The 16453-nt window shown below is 37.0% G+C and overlaps 1 protein-coding gene across 1 annotated transcript in view; it reads right to left on the bottom strand.

Moving 5' to 3' along the window:
* Nucleotides 1-16453, bottom strand: part of Spta1 (spectrin alpha, erythrocytic 1) — a 64278-nt gene that overhangs the window by 39123 nt on the left and 8702 nt on the right. The window contains exons 8-19 of the mRNA XM_055609742.1: nucleotides 15309-15463; nucleotides 14439-14574; nucleotides 14225-14326; nucleotides 13262-13399; nucleotides 12283-12393; nucleotides 9870-9947; nucleotides 9134-9289; nucleotides 6226-6430; nucleotides 4479-4660; nucleotides 3696-3939; nucleotides 2770-2892; nucleotides 157-374 (exon numbers count right to left, since the gene is read on the bottom strand). Of these exons, the coding sequence (XP_055465717.1) occupies nucleotides 157-374; nucleotides 2770-2892; nucleotides 3696-3939; nucleotides 4479-4660; nucleotides 6226-6430; nucleotides 9134-9289; nucleotides 9870-9947; nucleotides 12283-12393; nucleotides 13262-13399; nucleotides 14225-14326; nucleotides 14439-14574; nucleotides 15309-15463 (1848 nt within the window). The remainder of the gene's footprint in view (nucleotides 1-156; nucleotides 375-2769; nucleotides 2893-3695; nucleotides 3940-4478; nucleotides 4661-6225; nucleotides 6431-9133; nucleotides 9290-9869; nucleotides 9948-12282; nucleotides 12394-13261; nucleotides 13400-14224; nucleotides 14327-14438; nucleotides 14575-15308; nucleotides 15464-16453) is intronic.

Genomic DNA, 16453 nt, shown 5'->3' with positions numbered 1-16453 from the left:
TAAATAAATAAATAAATAAATAAATAAATAAATAAATAAATAAATAAATAAATAAATAAATATCTAAGCAAAAAACAATTGAAACTTTAGATAATGTAGCATTTGATGGAATTTGGTGAATATTCACAGGACCATGGTCATTCTACCCCACCTTACCCCAGCCGCTTCTTCATCTGCTCCATAGTTTCTGTTGTCTACAATGGGCTCTTTCTCTTTAATCCATGTTTCTGCTTCATGCAGATCCGCCAAGTACTGCTGGAGCTGGACATTGGCCTTGAGATCATTCTCCCGTCTCATCGCTCGAGCACGGAGAGACTCCATATTTTTGTTCAAGCTCTCAACTCTAGAAGCTATGTCTTCTGCAGCGAAGTGTCCTATGGAGTAGGTAGAGGCATGGTGAGTATGACCCTCATTCATAACTGCCACGTTCTAATCCTCATCAAACCAAGAGGCAAGAAGATGATGCTGAATTTAGTAAGGATTACACTGTAGGTCTCTGTTCTAAGTGAGATTGAGCAGCAACTGGTGAGGGACAGACATATATGTGAATGAGCTGGTATAAAAGAAATAAAGATACAAAAACAAAACACCAACAAGTGCTTTAAGACTCAGAGGAAGAAAATAATTATTTCTCTAGATTCAACAGAAGGACTAGCAGATCTCCATTCTCCCTTAAAAGCAGAAAATGAGAGAAATTGGAAATCACAATGATTTTCAGAGCATTAATCAAAAGAAAAAAAAAATAAGGAATGCCCTAATGATGCCCTGGATAGTTTAGAGGCTCTCTGCTAGGAGACTAATCCAAGCTAAACCTGAGCTGATGAGATAGACAATGTGAAATTAATGACAACTAGAACTTGTGAGGCAGAGAGCATCAGAGAAAGGTTCTTCCTGGAGTCGGAGCTTCAGAGACACTCAGTGAGGTCTTTTAGGGTATCTGAGTGATAAGTTGTTTGTATACATGTAGAGAGATGATAAGAAAAAGTGTGAAGGCAGCCATCCCACAGTTCTTAGGACGTATCTTACTCGGCAGATAGTTAAAACTGCAACTCAATAAACGTAAACGATACCATCAAACCCCAAGTAGGGTCATTAGAAAGGTAGCTTAGTATGACACTCATCTCTAAAGTAGTCCTGTGATACAGTGTGCATGGAGAATCACAATAAAGACCCAAGAAGCCCTATGGCTGTCACTCTGAAGAATCAATATGAGTGGTAAACGGAAAACTTTAAGAAGCTTGGTAAAGAAGAGTCACTGCTGAGAGCAGATGGCATCAGGCTTCAAATCAGAAATTGCAACTCTGAGACCAAAATAGCTGTATCTTTTATGCTTAAAAAAAAAGCCTATGTTTACATGTAGTGAAAATATATTTGAGAAAATTAATGTAAAATAAATAAAGACTTTCAGATGAGCAGAGGCAAAGGGATTGACGGTTAGCTAGTTACACTACAATGGCTGTCAGAGGAATTTCATCAGGTGGGAGGGAGGCGGTGCAGATGGTAACCCTACCCAGCACGAAGGAGCACGGAATAGCAGACGAGGTAAATATATAGAGACAACTCTCCTATTTCTCCGTTTTATCCAAAGCTAATTAAAAATGAAAATCAAAATAATGTTAAAGCATCTGAAGATCTATAATATAACAAAATTAAAATTAAGAAGAGCAGGACAAAGAGGGGGAAATGGAAGAATGCATTAGAGGTTGTTACCTTGCACATGAAATGTTATACTGTTTGAGGTAAAATTGTCATATCTTATAATATGTATTTTAAATCCTAGAACAATCACTTCCAATGCTTTGCTCTCAAAGTCTCTATACAAATGTGTAAGCAATGTGGAATACATCTATTAAGCTGCCATGAATATGATTATAATTATCAATAATTTCTATGTAAAAAATTAAACATAAAATTTTGAGGCGCAAACTAATTAAACGACAATCAAAATGATCACATTGAAAAAACATTGGGTAGATTTCAGAAAAAGGAACATTTCCAAGATCAAGGATGGATATTTCATCTTATAGAAATTACAATTGTTTAGAATGACAAATACCTCAACTATATTTGCATATAACAATCTTTCAAAGCATTATAAAATACAAATAGATGAGAATAGAATAAAAAATGGAAAAAAGCAACATCTATAGTCAGAGATTTAGAGAAAGATTTTATTTTTATGGCAAGGTAAAATTAAAAACAAAAACATGGTTAAAGAAAAAAAAAGAGGAAAAAATTCATTGGTTTGAATAACTTAGTTAAGATCTCAAAATTTCTCACCAAACTTTATTTCAACCTATACTTTTGAAAACTGGGTATTAATTACTGATTAGTTAACAGAGAGAAAAATTAGTGTAACCTATATTGCTTGCCTACACATGACATAAGGTGCACAAAACTGAATATCTGATTTGGAGAATGGAGGTTTCTAAGTATAGATAACCAGTATGTGAACAGGCACTGAGGTTGCATGAAATGATAAATTTAAAGGGATGACCTTTTTATTATATTATTACAATTGCTTTATTTTAATGATTGGGTTTGCAATATAAAGCATTTAAAAATGTGCTTGGACGTCTTCTACAGCTGAATTGTAAAAGCAGAAATCGGTATATTGCTCTATGAGAAACACTCAAAGAAAATGGTCATTAAATCGGAAAGTGAATGCCACCTATTTCTACATTCCCATTAAGTACTAAGGTTTTCTAATTTTTCCCCCAAGGTCTATCATGGTGAGGCATTGGGCAAATCAATCAGTGTCACACCTACCTTCCTCCACCATTTTGTTTCCCCTTTCCGTTATCACCTGAATGCGTGGCTCATGGCTGGCAATGTCTGCCAAAATGACTTCATGTCTGTTCAGAAGATTCTTGGCTACGACCAAGTCCTTGCCTATGGAGAAAAAAAAAATCAAGGTTTGAGATTATCCCTGTGGATGGAACTTGCTTATAAAACATACGTCACCTGTTGCCTAATGTTAACATCACACAAATATAAACACTGAGAATGGCATCCATCTTTAGCATCCCTCACCTTCACCATGCATCACCCCTCTAACTTTCAGACTTCCTTTACCTGTATTTGTCACTGCAGCAACTCGCCAGACACTCTCCAAGATATTTCAACAAGAATCAGAGTTTTCTATGACGTTGATGTATACTGATCTCTCTATGGCCTTTCATATATGTTGCTAATACATCTACATATAGTTCTCCAGTATTTGTATGTGTTTACTCTGTACATCGAGGCAACTATCCTGGAAGTTAAACTTATTAACTGGTAAGTTCTAAATTATAAGGCAATTGTATACCCATGCGTCACATTTGCATCTTTGTAATAGGTCCTATAGTTCTCAAAGGATCACCAATAATCCAGAGAAACGTACTTGATTCTTTAAGCATTAACCATTACTTCTCAGTTAAGAAGCTTGAGAAAAAATAAATCATAGCTGAATCCTCAAAAAGCTAAGCACTCTAGGTCTTCCTAGAGGCCTGAATTGATGCCATTGTTCATGTCCATTTTATAAGACAAACCTGTTGGCATATAGACATTTATGGAGGTCAGGATAAAATTTCATGAGCCTGGGGTGAAGGAGCTGAGAGTAAGCTTTTATTCTCTTGCTATTGTAGCTTTGTTCTCTCTATCTGGAGAAACTGGTCCTTTCCTGATTGCTTAGGTGATTATGCTGTACTAACCAAGATGAGTAGAAGCTGCTGAGGGCTCAGTCTCCTGGATCCAGGCCTCCTCATCTTCAGAGTCTCTGCAAATCTGCTGTAGCTTCAGTAGGTCAATAAGTTTCTTCTTCCGAGTGGCCAGTGGTTCCTTCAGAGCTTCAAATCGGGACACCAAGGACTCCTGCCTTGCACGCATGTCCCCAGCATCAGGATGGCCTATTTCTTCAAAATGTGCAGCCATGTCTGTAAGGGTGTCCACTTGATTCTGAGGGAGAGAGAAAAAAATGAGTTAAGAAATTATATAATTTATTAGAAATTGGTGAGATTTCCATGTGCTGAGAGGTACAAGCCCTGTTATTTTCATTTTCGCTGTGACACTAGGAAAGTCATTTTAATATTTTTAAAGATTGGATGGATGAAGAATTCCAGGATAGGCAGGGAGCTCTTATGCTATAGGGAATGATTTTGAGACAAACTGATGTGACATGAACTACAAATGACAAATAAAGAAGAAGTGTGAAGGCTGTCTAGAAAAACCTCGGATTCTAGACTGAGGGGAATGTCATGATTCATGGAAGAGTTAGTATGTGCTTATGTTAGTCATCGGTTCCCTGTGGCACATGCTCAGGAGAATGAGAGGACATGGGAAATATCGGGAAAAGGCAGTTCTCCAAACTAAAAATGGCCGAATATTTTCCTTTGGTTTCCTGATCACTTAACAGGAATACTAATAATTGCAGACTATGAAAATATACAAAGTAAATATGCAGTTTTATACAATTTGCCAAAAAATGTAAAACAAACCTGACGAGCGGCCACAGCTGACTCGAGAAGGCCATGTTTCCTCAGTAGATTCTGCACATCAGCCAGGCCTTTCCCATAATCCTCAGAGGTAACCTGCCATTCCACCTCCTCGAGCCAGCGCTTCAGGTCTTCTGCATTGTTCTCAAACTGTAGCTGCTGATTAGCTTCATACAGCTGAGTCCCTAGGGAAGGATATTCAGTACAAGACATCGAGAATTGCGGCTGCTCTTTGAGCACTGTACCCCACCATTCCTCAACTTAAGGAGGAATATGTTTTGATATTCCAAAGATAAAAATAAGAGAACAGTCTCACATTCCATCACAGAAGTCATCTTACATTAATAGAAATTTGGCAGTATTTGGTCTTAAATACAGAGGTATTTTCAAAACATAAATGATCAATTGAAATTCTCTGGTAAAAATGTAGTTCTACTTGCTAGTTGTCAAGTCTTTTGGATATTTTCAATTGCCATTTGATACTCATTGTTCAGACCATTCTTTGGATGACATTCAAATCCAAACATCACATTTTCTAAAATCTGGAGTTGGGTAAGTCTAAAATTCTGAGGTTGTGGTAGTGACCATCTTTCATCACAAACCAGGTCATTATTTCATCTTCTAGAAATGCCTTGATAATTCCCATTATATTTGGCTAACTCATTATTCAATAACCCTGTAGCCATTTGCATTATTATTCTTAAAACAATTACTATGTCTTCTTCTGTGAAAAGTAGCCATGACATCTTACTGTTAAAGTAACATTATATTTTTCTCTAAGCCCCAAGTCAGGATGATATCCATAGAAACCAATATGACCTCCAACTTCTATAACCAAGTCAGAATCCTGTCTACAGATAAGAGTCATAACAAAGAATATACCACCAAAGAAAGCATCTTTTGTAATAATTGCTGACAGACAAGTTATTAATTTTCAAATACAAGAGGCAAGATAAAACCTAAGTCAGAATATATATATATATATATATATATATATATATATATATATATATATATATATATATATATATATATTTGAAAACTTACAACAAGGTCTGATCCCTTTCTAGACAGGCAAAACAAGAGAAGCATCTTATAGAACACTTTATGAACAAAATAAACAGAACTATATGTGGTGTCAATAACTTTTTTCATTTCTAAAGTCTTGGTTTTTTGTTTGTTTGTTTGATTTGGTTTGGTTTGATTTTTCAAGACAGGATTTCTCTGTGTAGCCTTCACTGTCCTGGACTCACTTTGTAGACCTTGAACTCACTGAGATATGCCTGCATCTGCCTCCCTCAATACTGGGTGAGCCACTATACCTGGCTCTATTTCTAAACTCTTAATGTCAATTTTAATGCTTAATATTATGACTCATTGATATTTGTAATTTTTAGAACCAAAATACATAAAAAAATAACTCAAGCATATTAGATTTAGATACAAAGCCAATACTGAATTCATGGCTTTCAATATTTCAACTTTTATTCAAGAAAAGAAAATCTAGCAGAAAATTTAAGAAAAAAAAGAAGTTTAAAAAGCCCAATGTAAATAAAGAAAATATTTAAAGGATTAAATATACAATGTGATTATTTAGAGCAGATTTAAAAATGTTGATGACCAGATGACGCAGAGAAGCAAATGGCTTCCCAGTGCAATAGTTCAACAAATAACTTGATGATAAAGACAGAAATAGAAGATTTAAAGACTAAGAATTGAGTTACCCTTGAGCAAACCCTCTGCTTCTAACCTTTTTGTGCTGTTGCCTCCAGCAATTCCTTCCAGAGGTTTGCAACCTCACTTAAGCGAGTGGCCACTGCATCAGAGGCATAGTGATCATTCTCGATCATCTCCTGGCCAGTTTTTTCCAGGTTATTGAGCATTATCTCATTAGCTGCCAACTCCTCTTCAAAGTCCTGTTGCTTTTGGACCCGGCTCTTCAAATTCTGTACATCCTGAGTGAAGACCAAGGAAAGTATTGCTTGAAGAAGGAAGGTCAGACATTTAGAGGGCAACCAGAACCAGATGATAAGACTGTATATAAAAATCGAACTGGAAGTGTACTGGAAGCTTCTCTCCACGTTCATTATTATTCTTAGTGCCAAACGGTATCAATCAGACTAGGAGAGGGAAGGTACCAAATGTCTTACTCAGCTATGAACTCTACTATCTGTAACACTAACCTGCAGGATAAAATGTGGCTACTGGTGAAATAGTGGCAGGAATGCCATAAGTGTAAACAACCAGTCTCTGCTTAGATTGGAAGCTTGTTCTCCAAGAGGGAACTCACATCTGGTGTTGTAAAGCTGGTCAAAATCTCATTTCTGAGGAGGCCTCAGTCCCTAGGGATAAACTTAACACACTTGTAAATTGCCATGGTATCAGCTGCCTCATAAATATTTATGTTTATTCCAACAGATTAAAGTTACTTCCAGCTTGAATCAGACAAAAATATCTTTGCAATGAATGACGGTGAATGAAGGAATTGCATGGCTTCTGAAGGTGCTAACACAAATAAAGGTCAAGATCTTAGCCATATAAAACCTATAAGGCTCAGGGACCATCAGAAAAGGGAGAGTAGAAAGAATATATGATTCAACAGGAAGGAGGGATGTGAAATGCTGGGCATGACACAGCCAATGTGGTCATGATCTCACATGGCTGCTTGCAATGGGCTGCGTTAGAGTGGCCCTATCAATGGTCAGTCACAGAGCTGGAGGAACTTCTATGGTTCTACCCATCACTGATGAATTATTGGTTACTAATGGACCATAGAGGAGAGTAGTTATTGTTTTCAGTTGTTCTTCCACTGTGAAGCTTACTGTATTCCAATACACAGAGCTCCAAGTCCATGGTCACATAGGTGATCCAGGTTAATAAACTCAGTTGTGCATGCGTGTACACACACACACACACACACACACACACACACACACACACACACACGTGAGCACACACACAAAAGCTAACAAAAACTAAACTCACAAACAGCAAACTACAACAACCACAAAATTTTATGAATATGGGAAAGGAGCTTGTAGGGGAAAGGGGAACAAATAGTGGTGGGGGAAGGATTAGAAAGGTCAGATTAGAGGTTATTAGAAAACGACTAATGCTTATTAGAAAGATTAGAAATAAAATAGGAAGAATGTACTTTATACATCCATAATTTTGTCAAAGAACAAATCCAATAAAAGTTATTTAAAAAAAGAAAATTCGAGGGCAAGGAGTTACTCTGTAATACACATTAAGAAAAGAATACAGGGAGGGGCATGTGAGGAGTTAGAGGAGAAGCAAGGTGGGGTGTTATGTAAATACAGTGCTCATGTAAGAAAGTCTCAAAATAGAAATATAACAAAGAAGAGATGACAAAAATTTTCTTTCCATTGCTTGGGAAATTCATGTGGCAGTTTCTTCTACACACACAGAGCAGAATGGCTCAGCCCTCTGGAACTGGGTCATGAAGATTATTTGAATGTGACCCTCATGTAAGTATGAGCCATCAGTCAGAGCTGTTATGGGACGTGAAAATGATTTTCCATTTCTCTCTCAGTCCGTACACAATGCATTCATTTGCACTTGGGAGCTCTTTTTACTCTGGGAACATTAGAACTGTTACTTGAATAGAAAATGTGCGTGCTCTGTACTTCCACAGAGTAAAAGGTAAAGCAAAATATTCACAATTCTGTAAAGTATGAATAAAAGTGTCAGAAGTGTACATTTATTAATAAAGCATATATTGAAAAGTAAATACTTTCAATATTAGCCCAGAAATCAAGAGACTAATTTGAGCTTTGACTGTTAACGTAAAGGGTTAGAAACTGCAAATATGGGTGTATATAATATAGATTATATCATTACATCTGTGAGTGAAATTATGCATTGGTACAACTATAAGGAAGAGAAAATAGTGGTGCAAGATCCACAGCAACTTTCATAATCATAGAAACTATAAGAATGTATGGCAAATATTCCAGCCCAGGTTTGCCCTTGAGGGTCCATGTGTTTTCAGTATTTATGGGTAATATGTTCTAGATACCTGGATAACTTTGGAAACAGTTCAGTTCAGAAGCTAGTTTCTTTATTCATGAAATAAAGCACCTGGTCCCTTCCGGCCATAATGCTGAGATAGTGGGCCTACATAATCCAAATGCTTATGTTACTTTTGAGCCTATGTCAGCTTTAAAATTTAGAATGCATCATTTGAATCAGGCATAATATTACAAAGGTATAGAGGAGAATAAGGTATGGTGTTGGCATACAGCTTTAATTCCAGCTACTTGGGAGGATTTTGTGTTTGAAGCATGCTTGGGAAACACACACACATCTTTCTTGGTAAGATAAATTAAAGAGGCGTGGAGACAAGTAGGAGTGTTAGGGCAATGAGCATCTAAGTAAAGTGAATCCTTGTCCCCTCCTCCATTTCTGTTAAGGACACTAGAAGGTGGTTCCGTTGAGTGGGGAGAAAGAATCGGGTCTGAAAATCAGAATCCAGATCCCTGAGTTTTAAAAGTGTACAGCCCTGGGGAGCCATCACATTTTTTCGTGCTCTGTTTTGTCATCTGTAAATGAAGGTCATCAGTTGTCTTCATCCACCAACTATAAGTCTATGAAACCAACCGCCAATGAGTATAATCAAAGTCAAGAACTCTCCCTACCTTGTACTCTTCATCATCAGCCAACTTTTTCTTCTTATTGATCCAGGTCTTAAGGTCATCTGAATCTTGATACAGTTGTTGGAGAAGTTGTGAATCAACCAGCAATTTTCGTCGAGTGGCAGCCCTTTCACGCAGGGCATCACGCCTGGCCAAGAGCTGTAAAGCACACATACATATACACACAAATAAAAAACAAAAACAAAACAGTGACAACAACAAACCCATTAACTTGTGCATAAGCTCATGGCCAACAAAAGCACATATAAACACTTTAGATGAGTGCTATCCTGGCCATCTTTCCCACAGTGTTTTTCCTGATGTGGTGCACAGGCAGTATGTTGGTTAGTTTTAGTCAGCTTGTACAAATAGAGCCATCTTGGAAGATCAAACTTCAATAGTTGCCTTTATAAGACTGACCTGTGGGCACGTTTGTGGGAACATTTTCTTGATTAATGATTAATGTGAAAGGACCAGGACCACTGTGGGAAGCGTCACCCTTGGTCAGGTGGTCTTCAGCTTTATAAATTAGCAAGTTGAGCAAGCCATCAAGAGCAAGTCAGTAAGCAGTATTCCTCTATGGTTTTTGCTTCAGTTCCCAAGTCCAGATCCATGATTTGGCTTCCCTTTATAATGGGTTGTAACCTGAAAGCCAAATAAGCCCTTTTCTCCCCTTTGAGTGTTTTATCACAGCAACAGAGAAAGACAGGAAGATAAAAGCTCTGGGCCTTGGGCATACCTCATCACGGATAGCAGCGATATTTTCAGAGTCATAGTGGTCATTGTCAATAAGCTTGGTCGCAGTCTCATCCAAGGTCTGAAAAAAAAATTACAATGATGTTTCCTCAGCAACAGCTGAATGAGTGGCCCCAGTTTGAGTATCTCTTTAAGATAAAGAATATCAATGTAACAAGTCAACAAGCTTGAAGGCTAGAAGATCTAGATTCTCCTTGTGAGTTCTAACATACCTGTACTTCAAAATGTGCACTCTAGGCTTTATGATTACCTTTACCTTTATGATTACCTTTACTGCATTGTAATTTTTTTAGATGTCACTATGAGTAAATACAGGAGAAGTACTACTAAAGATAGAGTCAGTCTCACTTCCTTTCAGCTCTACTGTCTATCCCACCTAGCAATGTATTATATGTTCCTGTAGCTATGACTCGGTCTCTAGTTACACTGGGGTAAGGAAACAGGGAGTATAAAAGTACTTTTGCCATATTCATTTTTCATTCCTTCAGAATGCTAAAGCTCTGAATGGATTTATTAGTTAGGATACTAAAATTACTTTTTAAAATGAGGTACTACAATAAAATTAATTACTTTATTCTCTGCTTTTTACCAGGGAGAATTTATAACACAAGCATATGAATTAATAAGCCATCACTTTATGTGTGACACTAATTAATGCAGTAGATTTGGAATGAACTATTGTTTTCTATAAAGTGCTGGTAAGGATATATATGTATATGTGTGCATATATATATATACACATATATGTATACATCACGACATCTATTTCTATACCATCTACATATACATAACATACATGTACATCGTATACATATATGTATACATCCCAACATCATCTATTTCTACACTATCTACATCATCTACATATATATTACATACATGTACATCATATACATACACATATATACCATATACATACACGTGCAAGTATACATATACCCAGATGTGTGTATGTAGTACGCTATGAGACAACCAAAGACATAGTCTTATAACCCTGACATATTCATCATGTTCTTTGAGTTCCTGTCACATGTTGATAAATGTTATGGAGTATTATAACCTAAGGTCCAAATAAAAATTCCATAATAGCATTAGACAGAAAAATTAAAATGTGAAACTAAAGATATAAAAAAATTTTCTTTAGGAAAAATTATTATGATTGACATGTAAATTCTGAGAGTGGAATGTACATTAAAATATTATTGATCTCCTTTAGTTGTCTTTTGTTCTAGCTAGAACTTCAAGTACTATATTGAAGATACACGGCAAAAGCGGGCAGCCTTGCCTTATCCCTGAATTTAGTGTAATTACTGTGAGTTTATTTCCATTTAATTTGATGTTGTCTATTGGCTTGCTGTATATTGCTTTCTACTATGTTTAAGTATAGGCCTTGTATTCCTGATCTCTCCAAGACTTTTATCATGAAGGGGTGTTGGATTTTGTCAAATGCTTTTTCTGCATCTTATGAGATGATCATGTGACTTTTTCTTTCAGGTTGGTTATATGATGGAGGACCTTGATGGATTTTTGTATAGGACCCCTACACATATATACCAGATGGGCAACTTTGTCTTCTTGTGGGTCCCTTGTAAGGGAAGCAGGGCTGTTTCTAACATGTGCTCTGTTGCATGCTTTTCGATCACTTCCCCCTTGTGGGGCTGCCTTTCCAGGCCGCTGTGGAAGAGGATGTGCTCAGTCCTGATTTGACTTGAAGTGCTGAGGTGGGTTAGTGGTGGTGGTGGTGGGGCCTTTCCTGAGGGCTAGGAGAGGGGGAGGGGAAAGAAGGATGGAGGGTGGGAATAGGAGGAGAGGATAGAGACTATGATTGGGATGTAAATAGCCAAATAAAGTCAAAAGTAAAAAAACAAACAAACAAACAAACAAACAAAAAACCCAAAAATATTATTGAAAATGAAAAATGTCTTTCAAATAAGTAAGTGATGATTCTATGTTGGATATAGATACACATAGCATTTTTATTTGCAATTCAAAATACATAATACAAAGTATGTACTTTCTTAGAAGAAATGATGTCCTGTAACCTTGAAACCCCTTCCTAATCTATTTTGTAGATTATAAAATTGATTGATAAAATGGATAATTTGTTTTGCTGTGGGTATTCTCCCTGTTTGTTTTTTTTTTTTCCCCAAAAGGTAAATCTTGATTTGGTTTTCACTTTCACACTATATAAACATTTTATATGCTCACAGAATCAAACCACAATGTTTTAAGACATATTAAGAAGATATCATCAACAACAAAGGAAGGGGTGACAATTTACAAGGAACGGCCCTTGTGTTAGGTCTCGTAGTCACAGAGGTGACTCTGTCTAGAGGTGTGTATGTAAGGAGTGTGTGTAATTAGGAAGTAAATGTCCAGCCAGAAGCATTACTTACTATAATCTTTTCTTCCTGAGCAGTGAATGCTTCTTCAAAGTCATCATGCTTCTGAAGAAGGGCTTCTACACTGCCCACTGAGTTTCCCAGGTCCTCATTTTCCAGGAAGGCCTGCAGAAGACAGATACATCCCAGATCTCCTCATTGGCAAGAGACTTTACTTTTTGAATATTTCTGAGACAAGGACAAAGGAAGGAGTCAAGGAAACTAGAGAGCAAGGTGAGAATTTGCACAAATAAAGGTATTGTATAGAAAGTAACTTCTAATACCATGATCTTAGACCCCAATCCTTTAATGCTTGCACACAACTTTCTTAACTTTATCTGTGGATCTATCTACATGAAACTCTCTAGAGAGGGGCAGGGAGGAGATGAGGAAGGCAGGGTGGGGTTGGAAGAGGATGAGGAAGGGGGTTACAACGGGGATACAAAGTAAATAAACTGTAATTAGTATAAAAAATAAAAATTTAATTAAAAAAGAAATTCTCTCAACTATTATTCAAATTCTCAAAACTACCTCAAAAGACTACTTTCTCCCTAAGAAATCTTTCATTAATCCTGCCTGACTTATTATAAATTTTTCTTCCTGAACCCTTACCAATTTGATACTCATTTGAATTTCCTTTAACTGTAGTCAAAATCTCTGTGACACATACTTAAAACCTCAGTTGTTGAGATAGCGCCACTAGGTAGATTAGACTGATTTCAAACTTCTGATCCTGCTGCGGACTCAGCCTCTTGAGTGTTGGAACTGCAGATCTTCCTACCTTGTCCAGCTTGTGCTTAAATATCTTTCTACACTTTTGCACACGAACGGGTTTTACGAGCTTGCCTTTACTTTTGTCATCTAAAATCAACCTTCAATTCCCAAGACAAGCTTGTTGTAAAGAAATGACTTTGAGGGTGCTGACAGTATTCAAAGAGTCAAATAAAGAATAGAAGAGGTGGTATCTGAAGATTGTCCAGTTGTCTTCTGTTACCTCTTGTCTGCTCATCCAACTATCCACTTGTTCACTGTCTCGGTAGAAGAGGTGGAAATCCAGGCATTGGCGGTACTGATGCTGGCACTTGTCCCAGAGTTCCCGCAGGGCCGCCCAGTCATTGGCAAGTGTTGTCATCTTAAGAAAGGAACAGACACTGTATCAAAAAATCTAACCAATAAACTAACACATTTTATTCTATATTTACTTAGCAGCAAATAAATGAAATGCCAGTTGAAAGATCAAAAGTGAATAAGAGATGAACTATTCTCCTAAGGTCTCAACATCCAAGCAAATAAGTGCAGTGTAGGAAAAAGAGGGATGTTTTAATATGTATAAGCAAAGAAAAGATTAATTCAGATTGGGATTAATACAGGAAGTAGAAAGACTATTTTACCAAGAAATGTACAGAGCTAGTGAAGAGCATCAGAGATGAAGAATAACATCAGAACATAAGAAAATTATGATGTCAGGACATGAGCACTTAGGTTATACATTGTTGTTTGGAGAATAAATGTAGTGCCTAAACCATTTGACTTCTTCATCAGTGGTGAAAAATCAGTTTAGTTTGAGGTTGTATAAAGGATACATCATGGACGAGAAACTGTAGGGGACCCAAAAGTTATTGAAGTTCACATATCACTGAATGTATCCTCTAGAGATGAGTTTGAGGATGTGATAATATAAAGCAATGAGATAAGATGGTATAAAGGTTTTATATTAGATGGAAGTCAGAAAATTGATGAAGTAAGGCCCAAAATAGAGCGATCGCTCATCTTCTAAGGATTTCATGTGACTCAGTTTAGCCAACATATATGATAAGGAACAGATGGATGCCAGATACACCGTTATCATGTTTAGATGCCCACTGACCACTATACAAAGAGATTGCCATATGAGCATGAGATAGATGAAGCCTGACTATGTTACTGAAACTTCACACACTGTGTAAAAGAACCCTACCTTCTCACGAATTTCCTCAGAAGCTTCGTGATTGCCATCCAGCAGTTCTTGGCCAGTTGCATCAGCAGATAGAAATCTTTCATCATAAGAGTCAATCTCATGCTGCAGTCATAAAACAGAATGACTCAAATGTGTCAAGAGACCTCCTAGATTTCTTAACATTGATCAAAACCCCTCCCTTCTTTCTCCTATCAGGGAAGCCTTTGCTCCTTACCTTATGCTGCTGGTGCCTGGCTAATAGGGCTTCCCCACTGGCCACATCTGTTGGCAGCTCATCAGCATTGATCAGAGCAGTCTTTTCCTTCATCCAGCCTGAGAGCTCATCGTAGTCAGATAAGAACCGATGGTACCTTTGGGAAAAATAAGGTAAAAGACAGGAATGAGTTACCTGATTTAAAAGGAATATGAACAAAGGGTTATGAGGGGGATAAGCTGTGGCATTCAGTGTTCCCCTTCTCCTAATATCTCCCCTCTCCTACAGAGGAATAGTTTATGAAGCCTTTCTACACAGGGCTGGAGATCCTAGAGTAGGTACATCACTGTGTGTGTGTTACAGTTCTGTCACCTTAATGTCACACCTACATCAGAGTAAAGTGTCATGGTCCAGGCAGAAAATGGATACTTGTCATGCAATGATCAGAGTGGGGCTAGAGTTGGGATTTCCCTGAGAATCCTAGCTACTGTTTACTCTATTAATCGAAAATGCTGGTGAGGTCACTATCTATTGAAAAAGTGAAAAGTTCATCATTAGTTTGTAAATCATAATAACACGAGTGCTATCTTGTATTTCCTGATGGTTTACTGGTTGGATTCCTGACTCTAAGAATTAACTACTAAAACGATGCCTTGTTATCACAGATTACTTTTTAATAACTTTTAACAAGACAGAATTCTGGAACTGCTGTGACTCTCTTTACCTTGAAACTTAATTTACAACTTCTTTTTTTCTTTCCTGGAGTCAAGAGTTTTCCAGTTTTATAGGCTACTTTATAATAGTAGGCAGGAGACTTAAGTCCTTTCAGCATTTTTTTTCTTTGCTCCCCCACCCCCCGGAAGAGGTAGAACAATATGCACAAGTTCTGACCCATAAGAAGCCTTCAGCTTTGCATATCTGTTAGTGGCCAAGGCACGGATGCGTTCCCAGTTGGAGACCAGATCTGCTTTCATCTGTTGGACTTGGGGGGCATCTGAAGGATGGGAAATCATCAGCTTGTCTGCTTTGGCACATAACTCCTTCACCTTCGGAATAAAAAAGAAGCCTACTAAAAAACCCGAGCACTGTGACTCCTGGAAGAGTTTTGTGGGAGAAATTGTAATAAAAACAATCATTTGAACAGCAATAATTGAATAGTATATTTATATTAACACACTTGATTAAAACAAAATAGCCTGTGAACAATAATTTTTAAATCTTTATCATCCATAGCATTTTACAAGCATTTCCTCATTTAATGTTGTTTATTTAATAAATCATAAGGAGCTGATTTTTTTCTCTTTTTTTTCTATTTTTTGAGAAATTGTTCTCATCCATATGCTATATGAGTGACAACAGAGAAGTACTATTTGACTCACTCAGTCATTCAGCTCTCATCTGAAGCAAGGTTTAACAAAAAGTTAAACATGCATGAGCTCTCTGTGCTGTGATCGTATAGTCAGAAAGGACATTTTTGCCCAAACCAAAACAAACAAACAAACAAACAAACAAACAAACAAACAAAAAACATAAGTACTTTAGGGCTGCAGGCCAGGGATACTACAGAAAAGTGTAGACACGGGTGATTTTTCGTGTGTCACTGTTATTTCTTCCATTATTCTCAAACGTAATAAAATATTGTTGAGAGTTTGAGGTTTTGTTATAATAGCGCATTAAATCCTGTAACTCCAGCATTTATTATTACAAAAAAAAAGGCTAAGAACAAAACAAGAAATGAAGAAGAATGAAAGCAGAATGGTGGAAATGGTCACCAGAACAGGGCTTTATTCAAACCAAACAGGTGTCATCTTTCTGTATTCTGGCTCTTCACTGGAAAAAAATGAATATCTACCTTAATTGTAGATAAAGTCATGAACCAGTATTATGTTAAGTTTTGAGTACCAAAATGATTGGGTTGATAAAGTTCTAACCTAGTATAGCACCTCTATGGCTGTCTGTGAGAACAGAGTGTTTTCAGAGACAATGAGAAACTAACTAACTAACTAACTAACTAACTAACTAACTAACTAACTAAC

Source organism: Psammomys obesus, unplaced genomic scaffold, assembly GCF_907164565.1.
Source record: "Psammomys obesus unplaced genomic scaffold, mPsaObe1.curated_primary_1811, whole genome shotgun sequence".
Lineage (NCBI taxonomy): Eukaryota > Metazoa > Chordata > Mammalia > Rodentia > Muridae > Psammomys > Psammomys obesus.
This window is presented reverse-complemented; position numbering and strand designations above follow the sequence as displayed.